The sequence below is a fragment of the Colletotrichum lupini genome, chromosome 7, assembly GCF_023278565.1.
Source record: "Colletotrichum lupini chromosome 7, complete sequence".
Taxonomy (NCBI): Eukaryota; Fungi; Ascomycota; class Sordariomycetes; order Glomerellales; family Glomerellaceae; genus Colletotrichum; species Colletotrichum lupini.
In genome coordinates this window covers 4,138,484-4,151,386 of record NC_064680.1, presented here as the reverse complement: position 1 = coordinate 4,151,386, position 12,903 = coordinate 4,138,484, and the positions used below count along the sequence as shown (strand labels likewise).

Genomic DNA, 12,903 nt, shown 5'->3' with positions numbered 1-12,903 from the left:
GCGATGATGGTATGACGTATTATTGGACCCCATGAGTACATCTAAGGAGCGCCTCAAGCGCTGTTACTGAAGGGTCTAAGTGCAACACTAAGAATACATATCCTATCATGGTCCCTCAACCCATCAAGTGAGCCCGCGTATCGGTAACATCTGCATTGCTGATATAGCTTCATAAGCTTGGATGTTGCTGTGTGTTGTCCATGTTGGCAAAGGCCTGTTATTTTATAGGAAGACTATCAATGGAATCTAACAAAATTTCAGATTTCCAAGCGTTTAGTGGGCCCGAGCATTTGAATTGAGTTTACCCAGTATCATTCAGAGAGATGGGAGTTCAAGAATTGAACAACATCATCCATTCCTGAAGGTGAATTAAACCAATGCCCCCCTTCTTGATACTCTTTCCACTCAACTTGTGCACCAAACCTACCCAGGGTGTCCCTCAAGATACGGCCATTGGAAACCAGCACCAGGGGGTCATCAACACAATGCTCTAGTAAGATAGGAGTATGTTCCAGAAGCGCACATCCTTCTGGGACATCCCCAAGCCCGAGAATTGCCCGGGTATCGGTGAGATTTCTCCCAGGGAACGGCATGCGGCAGGAAAAGCCGACAAAGGCTCCAAGTCTGGATTGCCCCGGTGGGAGTCGTAAATTGAGTAGAGTATGGACGCCGGCTGCTGCACCTTGACTTATTCCAGCTAGAATGATGCGGTTCCACTTGCCTCCTAGCAGCTCCGCCTCTGTGGCGAGGATCTCTCGGATGGCGGCGACACTGTCTCGGAGCCCCTCAGCTTGATGCTCTTCGTGATCGGCAAAGTTGTTTACGTTCCAGATGTCAAACCATTGCGAGACCTTATCGCCGAGCGCCATCGCCTTTCGTATTTTTGCTTGAGGAAAGACCCAGCGAAAAGATGGGAAAGCGTCGGCCAGAGTGCGATCTTTTGAGTCGCTGGAGTAATTTAGTGACTGCATGAAGTTCTTTGCATTGTCGCCCCGCCCGTGCAAGAAGACGACGGTATGGGTGTGGGTTGTTGATGGTTGATAAATGAGTGGAGAAGACATCGCGAGCTTGATGGAGCTACGATTGAAGTGGGAACGCGAGTGTTGAGTGATATTTGTGGAGTGAGAGAACTGAGCAAGTGGCTGAGTGGCGCAGGGAGAATTGACGGTTTTAATGCATCTGATCGCCAAAGCCCAGGCAACAATGGCGACTGGTGCCTAAAAGGTCGAGGCCAATACAATGGTGGCTACTGTTTACACCGTTCGAGTTGATCCAACCAACGACTTTTAGCCAACGTTCAGTCTCTCCCAAACTTACTTTTTTTTACAAAGCGTGCGGGATGTATACAAAGAACGGAAGTTTTCGACATGCCCAGACTTATGAATTCTTGAGCAACGTAAATACATGATGTTTGACCGGTCTTCAGAGAGTTCAGGCAGTCCCAGTAAGCCCCCCGATAAATTCCGAAAGCATGCAATCACCACTATTCAACCATGAAATCCTCAAAATCTGCCCACTGATCTCCGGTAGAGCCTGGTGTGCTGTTCGAAATGGCGAAGATGCCGTACAAAGTGCCCGTCATGTCGTAACCCGAAAGCAGGACGGGGTCAACGTTTCCTAGACTTTGCCACTGGGTTCCTTCTCCAGAACTCTTGACTCTCCAGAGGAATCCGTATTCGTCGGGCTTGGTCTGAATGCGGAGCTCGATTTCCCTAGCAGACTTGGGTATGGCAGCCGAGCCTAAATCGATCGACTTGGGCTCCTGATCTTGGATTGCCACCAGAATGGAAGATATCTTGCGCTCTTGCGGATCAATCTGGATGACTGCATGCCGCAGGCTATCCTTGTATACCGTTAAGCCGACCAGTGGTAGTCCTTCGGACCCTTTGGAAGATAGACGTATCGTCGTCGAAGCTGATCCTAAGTGAGATCTTTGCCTGCGGCCAACGAACGTGGATGTGCCTGATGGGCTAGCTAGGGTCGAGGTCTGAGCGCACAAAGAATGGGTATTGTCCTTGGCAGAGTACGAGTAGTTTTGAGGAATGGGAGTCCGGATGTAGAGGTCTTCAACTTGCCGATTCAGATCCTTGAAGACACCGTGCTGTACCGCGTTCGATCCATCTTCTAGGTCAAGATCTAGGCTCAGCTTTGTCTGAGAAATTCTGGGCCATGCATCCTTGGGCCAGTCAACCGAAGTGAGAAAAGTTTCGCGGCCTAGTGGATGGCGTTGAATACTGTCATCATCATGTCGTATTCCTAGGTGAACGCAGAACCAATTTCCTCTAGTGTCTTGGAATAGATCACCATGGCCAGTCCAACGAACGGCTTCGTCTTTCTCGAATGCAGTCAATAAAGGGTTGTTCGGACAACCCTCGTAAGGTCCCCACATATCTTTGGATCTCGCCATGTTGATCTGGTGACCCTCAAAGGTCGAAGATTCGGCGGTCAACAGATAGTACCAGCCGTCTTTGAAGTAAATGTGCGGCCCCTCAGCATCATCTTTGCCGGCGGCACCCTTCCAGAGAAATCTCGTGTCTGACAAGGCTGCACCGGTCTCAACGTCGATTTCGAACTGGCGAATTGAGCAATCTGGTGCCCATGGAGGCCCAGTTCGATAAGAGCCGTGAAGATATGCCCTTCCGGAAATCTCATCGAAGAATAATCCTGGATCAATACCCGGGAACTCGAATGGCACTGCATCTGACCAGCCATCCTCTGAGAATATTTTGTCTTCGTGACAGCTAAGCAAGAAGTTCTGGAACTCGTGTGCTCCACCAGGCTTCTCCCAAGCATATGTACACACAATATAAAACTTGTTTTCGAAATGACGGAGTGTTGGTGCGAACAGACCGCCGGTGATGATGAGTGGGATGCCATGAGGCAGAGGGATGAATTTGGTAAAGGCACTAGATAGAGACAGCTGAGTGGTTCGACATAGGGCATGACCCTTCAGCTCCCAATCCACGAGGTTTGTAGAAGTGTAGATGGGCAACCCAGGGAACACGTGGAAAGAGGAATTGACGAGGATGTAAGTGCCATTGTGGACAACTATGGTTGGATCAGGAGCGAACCCTGGGATGATGGGGTTGGTAACCTTCATCAGGACGCTGTCTAATGTTGCTCGAGCTCGCTGATGTGTTACTTGAGGTGGCAGAGGATAGGGTCTTCTGACTTAGATCCCGGGGCTAGAGATCCGTAGACAATACAACTCATACAAAACAGGCACGACATTGAATAATCTTATCATGTCGGGAAGTCCGAGGTGTATGTAGTCAGTTTCCGACTCGGACTCACTTCTCCCGAACCTTCCACTCCCCCGTTTCCCCGGATGTTCCACTCGCATGTCCAAAGTACGTCCACCCGTCGTCCACCCAGGCCTACCCCAATCCACACCAACGTCCACCCAAAACGTCCACCCAAGCTAGACACCTCAATGATACCCCAGATTCCCCCCCGCCATTAGCTTCCCCGGACAATCCATAATTCATTGGATATCCTGCATGTGCAATTAGCTAAGGAATGTGGTTCCGCTTGCATTTAATATCAAGTGGAAGTCGAGTCCATCCTTGCTGAAAATCTGTGAACCATATCCCGTAGCCCCTTCAGTCATCGAAACAAACAGAAACATGACTTCACCAAAGGCTGACGACACAAAGATGCAGGACCCGGAGTGCAATCACTTTGAGACAGCAAAGACTGGTACCGGGATTGCAACTGTCGGTGCTGGGACTGGTGAAGACATCATCAACGCAGAAAGGCAGCTCTCGGTCCTTCAGAATGCAAAAAGACATTGGCGAGCTCTGCTCATAGGTAAATACGTTCATCCATGCAACCCAAACACTTCTTTAACAGTCATGAAGCTTCCGTAGCCTTTTCCGCCGGCATCGTATTCGCCTACGACACAGTCACCAATGGAGCCTCGATCTCGATGCCCTCGTTTCTACTATACTTTGGCGAAATCGGACCGACAGGACCCTATCTCCCTTCCATATGGACCTCGTTGTGGACTGCAATGTCTTCACTTACGCAGGCCCTTGGTGCCATTTTGGTTGGCTTCGTTTCTGATCGATATGGGCGAAAGTGGCCATCCTGCGCTGCAGCTATTTTGACTTTAGTCGGCGCTGCGGTGCAGTATATCGCTGTGCCGCGTGCAACTTTAATGGGTGGTAAGATGATTTCGGGTCTGGGTATTGGTGCTGTGATGGCAACCGCTACGACGTACATCGGTGAAGTGTGAACAGACTGGAGCTCCGGTCCTTTTAATAAGCTAACTAACACACTTTACAAGGTGTCGCCTCTGAAACTTCGCGCCCCCTTACAGACCTGTTTCGTTATCTTTGTTCTTCTCACTCAGGGTCTGGCATTGGGCGTGATCCGTATATTCGTTCCTGATATTCGAGAGCAAGCGTTCAGGACGGTCATTGCTATCCAGTGGGCCGTTGGTGGCTTAGCTGTTATCACCTGGGCTGTGGCACCAGAGTAAGTGTCAGTTACCCAGTTAAGAATGGCTCGTATACTAACGCCTGATCTCTAGGTCCCCTATTTGGTTGATCAAGAAGGGCAAAATTGAAGCTGCGCGACAGGTCATGCATACGATCTACGGTCCGAACCACCCCGATGAGCGCCTCGAGTATGAGATACAAGCTATCCGCGCGGAACAAGAACTCGAAATGAACAACAACGCTACATACGCAGCATGTCTTCAGGGCCATAACCGGAAGAGGTCTTTGACCGTCGCGTTTCTTTACTCGACAGCCAACATTGGCGGCGCCCCCTTTCTAGCTCAGAACATCTACTTCCTCATTACTGCCGGTCTTGAGGCCGTTCACTCTTTCGACATTGGTATCGGCGGCTTCGCTTTTGCTGTGCTGATTATAATGGCTAGTGGAGCATATCTGCAGCGTATTAGTCGGCGAAACGTCGTGCTGCTAGGCCTCGTGATCAACCTTCTTTTCATGGTTATCATTGGCACGCTTTACTGGGCCACAAACAAGGGTGGCCTTTGGGCAATCGCCGTTTTGATGAACCTACTCATCTCCCTACAGTCGGCGTTCCTGCAAGGCGCTGGTTGGCCTATCGCCGCCGAGATCCCATCGTACGCGCTTCGTGCCAAAACTCTGTCTATCGGCATTTGCGCGCAGACCTTCACGACTTGGCTGTTCAACTTCATCACCCCTTACATGTATAACGTTGACTCCGGCAACCTCGGAGCCCGCACCGGGTTCATCTACGCTGGAACATCCGTGTTCTTGCTGGCAGGGGCATGGTTTCTTGTCCCAGATACCACGGGGATGACGACGGAGGAAATTGACAAGGCTTATGAGTCTGAACTGACGCCCAGGAGGTTTCAAAAGCACGCTATTCCGGCTCACATGGGCCATGATGGCAAGTCGTTGCGAGATACTTGAGCTAATTTCTCCACCGAAGTTGCATGACTTGGGGGTGCAGTGATATGAAGACAGTTCGACAAGAATGTATGTGCAATAAAATTTGATTACTGCAGAAGGTTTAATATTACTACTATCGGATTAGAAGTCCAATTCGACCGCGGCATACAGCCGACTACGCAGGGGCCAATTGGGGGCCCTATTTACGATTATCGTAGCCAGCCTAACTTACGGTTAGAACCTCCTTTTTATACCTACTACGTAGATATTTATATAGTTTAATTAATCTCTTTATTAACTACGGTTTAAACTAACTACTTTATAATAAGGATATTAATACTAATTAGTAATTAAATTTTATTATTATAAATTAGTAAGGTATCTCGCTACGTAAAAAAGACGACTTCTTAATACTATATAAGATAAGAGATTCGTACTAATTAACTTTATAAAAGTAGACGAAAAAAGAGGCGATTCTTAAATACCGTACGGAATTAAGTAATCGTAGCCCTTTATTATTTATAAGAGGTCGACGTTTATTATATTAAACTACGTTAATTAATAGAACCGCTTAAGTAACTAGCCTTTTATTATTACCCCGAGTAGCTTTTTTATTAAATAACTTTTCTATAGCCGGCCCGTAATTAAAAATTAACTAGTTAAATTAGTAAAAAGAAATACTTATATAACGACTACTTACCTAATTAATTAGCATAACGAACGAGCTTAATAATATAATATAAAAGAGCACCGCGCAATTAAAAAAAGGGATCTCTAAATATAAATATTCTTACTTAGTAACGAACGTAACTTTATAAGAGTTATTAAGCTAAGAGATCTATAGGATATAGAAAAGTCTATTACTATAAGGATCTTATAAAGGTCCTAATAGTATCGAGTTAAGAGTATTACGGATCTCGGAGATTAACCTAGGAAAAAGGTGGCTACCCTAAAGTGGTCCTACGACCTCCCGCGAGAGTTATTATTAGCCTAAGAAAAGGCTAAAAAGACGAGGATCTAAGGGGAAAAAAAAAGAATCCTTTAGAGGGCCGCTAAAGGGCTTCTTTTTATATTAGCTCCCGGTACGAGATTACTAATTTTAAGAAATTAACTAAATAATAAAAGGGATCGCTAGTAAGCGATAATTACCTAATTATAATTAAGCTACGAAAAATACTACTTAAAAAATATAAAATAGGGTACTAAGAGGCCGTAAAAAATAAGACCTCTAAGGTATTTAACCTTATTACGTATAAGTAATAAGTAAGTATTTTTAATAAGTCCTTAAAATCTATAATTTTATAAAAAAGAGGGCTTAACTTCGATTACTATACTTAACGGCCTATATAGTTCTTAATAACTTATATAGCTCTTTTACGAGCCGCCCGGTATTTATTTTTAACTATTCTTATAGAATACCGCCCTAAAAGAGGTAGGTTAAAGAAGGAAGCTATTTAGAAATTATAAAGAGCACGAGGCTTAGGACGCTAGAAGTATATAGGATAGTAGAAATCGGTAACTAATAAAGATCCCGAGACTAATTATTATATCTTTTTATAATAATATAAACGTCTACCGCTACTATTATTAAAAGGAACTACTTAAACCTACTTTTTTATATTAGATAAAAAAGAGGATCTTAATAAGTATAATAACTAGTAATTTAAAAAAGTAATAATAATTACTAAAAATAATAAAAACGAGAGTAGTAGTAAGACGGCGAGAAGAAGCGGGAATCTCTTAGACCCTAATAAATTCGTTAAGTAGTAAAAGCACGGATTTACTATAATTAATACATAGATTAAATATATCCCTATTAAGATTAAATACGCTAGTAACTACTAATACGGGTATAAGCTAGAGCACGACCCTTAGTAAGTTAGGGTAAAAAAGAAGAGAACGAAACCCGATCCTAAATAGAATCCTAATCCTTTATAAGTAAGTAAATATTAACCCGGACTATTAGGGGACGTAGATATATAGAATCGCAAATTAGCCTAACGGTAAGTAAATTAACGTGGTATTAATCTATTTAACTAAGGTTTATAAGAAAAAGGGGCTATAGGGGTAACCTTTATTTTATAAGATCGTAAACGACCTTAATTACTAACTAGATAAATAGTTTGCGAGCGCAAGCCTAGGAATTATAAAAGTAGTTAATAAATTCTTTTACGGGCAAGGGGTATTACTAGCGTAATTATAATTATAAAAGCTATACGAAATACTAATAATAATAATTATAGAGGAGGAATTCGTATTATAGAACTAAGCATAGGTTAATAGAGCGTATAATTATTTTAATAAATTTAAAAAAAGGGTAAACCACCCAGATTTCCTCTTTATAATTACTAATAGAAATCTATTATTATAAAAGGATATACCGGGGCAAAATATAGTACTAGAAGTACGATAATTAATAATTCTACCTATTTCGATTTATAACTTATTACTACTACTAATACGAAATTCGGCGCTGATTAGTTAATAAAAAAAGAGGTAAACGACCCGAAGTTACTAATAGTACGTAGCGACGCAGGGATCGTATATAAATACTAAAAATTTAGTAGCGAATACGAGGTAATTTATAGACTTTAAAAAGATCTTTTTAAAAGAGAAATTATACTCTAGGGGGAAGTATAAGGTTTTATAAGAAACCTTAACGATATTTTATAATTATTATAAAAAAGTCGGAATTAGGGAATATTAGTATTATTTAGTAATTAATATCGTACTCGTAGGCAAAGTCTCTAATTATTATTACGAAACGGTACGTAATCTTAATTAAAACGACTTTTTTAGTATAATTAACGCAATCCGAAGCCGCTTTAAAACCTATAATAGGAACCTAGAGCTCTTATCTAAGCTACGAGCGATTTTTTTCGTATTTATAACTAGGATAATAGAGGGTAAATTATAAATAGAGATCCTCGAAGAGCTTATTAATTAAATCGATAAGCTAGCGAAAGCTTAACTAAATAAGGGGATAAACGAGCGGAAAGTCGGATATTTTTATACTATAATTTAACGTATATTAGAGGTAAAAATAATACTATACTAAGTACTTAAAAACTACGAGACGCTCTGCTCGAGGCTAAGATCTAGTTTTAATATTAAGGCGAGAATACTATACTAAACCTGCCTCTAAGTATACGACGGCCCTTATTAATAATATTAAGTCGATCGAACGTATAATAAGAAAGGAAAAGAAGCTAAATACGGTAATCGCTAATAAAGAGGCCTAAATTCGTTAAATAAGTAGAGATTTAACTTACGGGTAGGGTAATAAAAAAAATAATACTATATTTATAAAAAGGATAGATATTAGTTAAGTAACTATATTAAAGAGGAGTATACTAAATTATACGAATAATATAAAAAGTCGAGGGTAATAAATAGAAAAACTAGCCCTCGTCGGTTTAATTAATTCCTTATTATATATAAGGGTAGATCTGGGGGTATAAAACCTAGCGACGGTAGCTAAAGTAGCGGCCTAAAGTATATACCCCCTATAAGAGATTCGGAAAATAAAAAAGATCTTACCCCCTATACTAACGAATTAGATTACGACGAAATCGATAATATTAACTACTCTTTTTTTACCCCGTTAGCCTCTAGAGGATATATAAGGCTAAACGAATAGAGGGTAATAAAAGCTCTTAATAAATAGGCTTTTATTTATAAATAGTAAGGGAAGGTCCCTTAAATAACGGATATAGAAGTAGCTAAAAGGGTAAATTTAATAGGGCTAAAGCCTATTCTCTTAATAATTAAAGAGAAGACGCTATCTCTCTTAATATTTAAAAAAAAGGAATATAGTACTAAGTAAATCTAAGGGTAGCTAAAGGGGTCCTTTTTATACTACTTAGATCCCTTAAATACTAAGCTCGTATAGGCATTCTATATAAGTAAAAAGTACGGCCTAGACGATTTTTATAGGATTATCCTAAATACTAAGATATCGTAATAGTTAACTAAAAAAAAAGGGTAATTCTAGGCGCTATAAAAAATCGTATTAGTAATACTTAATACGTCGACGGCGGGTATTATAAGGATTAGTTTCGGCCTAGGTAAGGAAATCGTCGCCCTAGGTATAATAAAAGTAGAGATATACTTTAGAACGATAACTTTCTATATTTTGCTCGTTAATACCCTATTTCTCTTATATTTAAAAAATATAGATCGACTAGGTATTATCTTTAATAATATAAGGAATAAAATCTCTAGTAGTAAGTACTTCGAGGTAGTTAAACGACGATAGAGGTATACGTTTATAAAGCTTACTAATAATACGAAGTTAATTAATTACCTAACGGAAAGTAAGCTTAGAAAACTATACTAGAGATTTGGGTACCCGTCGGTTATAAGGCTATATAACCTCTTAAAATAATTAAGTAATAATAATATCGAAATAGGGGCGCTAGAGTAGTTAATAAAAGTATACTACTAATACTAAATAAATACGCAAAGCCTACGTAGATTTGAGTTTAAATTACGTAACGAGCTTAACTTTAACTAGGAAATCGTCGTTAATATTTTCTATTTAAATAGTCGGCTAGTACTATATATAATCGACATAGCTATATCCTTCTAAGCAGGGCAATTCCTCCGGGATCTATAAGCAAAGATAGTATAAGTAGCCTTATAAAAAAGCTAGATTAATATATACTAAGGACCGCTAGATAGTATTAGAACCGACGTTAGTATAAGCTTTAAGTTAATAAAATTTAAGGATAATACGATAGCTTACGGTATATAACTAAAAGTCGTACTTATTAAAGCGTACTATAGTATTAAAAAAGTAAAAAGGGCATACTAGTAGTTAAAAAGGGCGTTTAGAATTATTAAAAAGGAAAATCCGGATTTTACTAACGACGAATACTTCTAGATAGTACTTAAATACTATAACGATACTATAGGGCCTGACGGACTTATACTAACGCTATTAGTATTTAGAGCATATTTAAGAACGACTTTAGCCTCGCTACCGTCACTAGGTATAAGCTAACGAGCCTAAGTAGTTAAAAAAGTAATACGGGTACTGCGCAAAGTAAATATAAAAAAGTAAGTTAACGAGGTAATTACTATATATAATAGGCCTAATATAGGGGATAATCTAAATATATTACTAAATTTAGATATACGAGTATAGCGCGAAATTACTTAATAATAGGCTAGGTTATATAAGTTAATTTCTATTAATAAGCGCTCTTATATAGTTACGAAAGATCGCGACTAGCCTCTCGAAGTATTAATTATAGTAGTTAGACTATACTATATAAATCCTAACGAAGTAATTTTTAACCTATAAGAAGAAAAAGAACTAGGGGAAACTATATAACCCGTAGTAGAGGTATAAGAAATCATCCTCAACGAAATCGTCGTAGTAGTACTAATAAACGACGAGGAAAAGGAAATTGCTAAAAGGGTACTAATACTACTAGCGAGACGTTATAAAAGACTACGGTAATAAGCCCTAACGCGGTAATTTATTATTAGTAACGAGGTAATTAATATTTTTTATATAATAAAAGAGAAAGCCGATTTCGAGCTAGCGGTTAAACTACGTAAAGAAAGCGTAATTATAACTACTAAAAAGCCGTATAAGGGATTAGATCTTATCGAAGTAGATACTCTTCGCGATCGAGGGGTCTATCGATTTATTCTATATAACTTAGAAAAATATATAAACCTTTATATATTTAAATTATAAATAGTTCGTAAGATTAAAAAGAAAAGAACACCCTAGCTATATAAAAAGTCTAGATACGTAATTTAGGGGTACGGCAACGTTAAAAAAGTAACGCTACTTATATAATTACTTACTATATAGCGCTATAGCTAACGATTAATAATAGTACTAATAGCATCGCTATAAAAGAAGGGATACGAGATTTAGAGCCGTAATATTACCTAGGTATATACCTAATTAGCTATAGGGCTTATAAAAAAGATCTTAGCCTATTTACTAAAAAAAATAGTTAGTAAGTACTTAGAAAGTACGATTATTAAAGTGCTTAAGTTACTATATAGGCTCGCAAAATCGGGTACTTATTAGTAAGCTACTTATTATAATTTTTATATTAATTAATTATTAATAGTTACCTCTACGTACGACCTATACTTACTAATCGCGGAGTACGAAGGTAATTAATTTAGGATTATTAGAATATAAACTAATAATATATTAAGCCTATCTAATATTAACTTTATAAAAAAGGAGGATAAGGAGCTCTAAAAAGCGGGCTTCGTAATAAAGCTAAAAGAGGTCCTTATAATAAATACCCCCTTAGTATTTAATAACAGGATTCTTATAATTAAAAAAAAAACCGTCGTTTTTTAATAAAAGGGGTAGGGTAAGATAATTAACTTTATTAACCCGAATATAACTAACGTTAAAAAGCGGTATAAGGCTAAGCTTATGTAAGGGGTATATATTACGAGTATTTATTAGCCCGAGGCGACTTTTAACTACGCTAGGGTAGCGTAGACTATAGATCTAACTAAATAAAACGTTAAAGTACTTAATAAACGGCTTAAGTAATAATAAACGAATCTTAATCGAGGTCTCGTTTATTACCCGATCGACCTTGCGATTAGTAAGTTTTATATTTTCGTTAATAGGTTATTTATAAATAATAACGACCTTACTTTATAATTAGGGTATATTATTATCCTAGCTAACGAGAGTATAGGCGAGAGTAAATTTATTATATATAGTAATATAATCTATTACTCGTTAATTAAAAGTAAGCGGGTAACGAGAAATATACTAGCGTTAGAGGTTTATAGTATAGTTAATAGCGTTAACCTCTTTTATACGATTTTAACGACGCTAAAAAAGATTACTAATTAAATTAGCTTTTTACCTATTCTAATAGTTATTTATACCGATTCCTACTCGCTATACGAATACCTCGTTAAATTAAGAATAAAAAAAAAAAAAAGGCTTATAATCGATATTATAGCCCTTAAGTAATCGTACGAAAGGCGCGAGATACTCGAGATCCATTAGATTAATAATAAAAATAACCTCGTAAACGCTTTCATAAAAATAGTACTAAATAAGGGATTAGAGTAATTTATAAGTAGTAGAAAAGTTACTATACGAATAGAGGGATAGGTTATATAAAAAGAGTAAAAAAAAAAGGGAAAAGGAGATAACTTAATAAACGGGCCTAAGGTCGAATTATACCTCTAATTATAGTAGTTAAATCGATAAAAAAAAGAGAAAGTTAGTATTAGATTAGAAGTCTAATTTAACCGTAGTATATAGCTAACTATATAGGGGCTAATTAGGGGCCCTATTTACGATTATCGTAGCTAGCCTAACCTATAGTTAAAACCTCCTTTTTATACTTATTACGCAGATATTTATATAGTTTAATTAATCTCTTCGTTAACTACGGTTCGAACTAACTACCCTATAATAGGGATACTAACAGCTACTTTAAATAATCTTAACTGCGCTTTCTATGGTATTATGATGTTCGTTGATCGTCGTATTCTTGAAGTCTCA

At 38.6% G+C, this 12,903-nt stretch overlaps 4 protein-coding genes across 4 annotated transcripts; 2 read left to right on the top strand and 2 right to left on the bottom strand.

Annotated features, from left to right (window-relative positions):
- Positions 1–311: 311 nt before the first annotated feature.
- CLUP02_14257 (acyl-protein thioesterase) lies at positions 312–971 on the bottom strand (the record flags this gene model as incomplete). Its single annotated transcript, XM_049293188.1, has 1 exon — positions 312–971. One exon carries the CDS (start codon positions 969–971, stop codon positions 312–314), a length of 660 nt encoding a protein of 219 aa, XP_049150334.1.
- Positions 972–1,483: 512 nt separating this feature from the next.
- CLUP02_14256 (murein transglycosylase) lies at positions 1,484–3,100 on the bottom strand (the record flags this gene model as incomplete). The annotated part of the gene is made up of 1 exon (XM_049293187.1): positions 1,484–3,100. The coding sequence occupies one exon, from the start codon at positions 3,098–3,100 to the stop codon at positions 1,484–1,486; it is 1,617 nt and encodes a 538-aa protein (XP_049150333.1).
- Positions 3,101–3,626: 526 nt separating this feature from the next.
- Positions 3,627–5,408, top strand: CLUP02_14255 (maltose permease MAL61; the record flags this gene model as incomplete). Its single annotated transcript, XM_049293186.1, has 4 exons — positions 3,627–3,810; positions 3,870–4,231; positions 4,289–4,479; positions 4,535–5,408. 4 exons carry the CDS (start codon positions 3,627–3,629, stop codon positions 5,406–5,408), a joined length of 1,611 nt encoding a protein of 536 aa, XP_049150332.1.
- Positions 5,409–9,411: 4,003 nt separating this feature from the next.
- On the top strand, positions 9,412–9,645 carry CLUP02_14254 (uncharacterized protein; the record flags this gene model as incomplete). The annotated part of the gene is made up of 1 exon (XM_049293185.1): positions 9,412–9,645. A coding segment is annotated over one exon (234 nt), but the record flags the coding sequence as incomplete, so codon positions are not given.
- Positions 9,646–12,903: the final 3,258 nt, after the last annotated feature.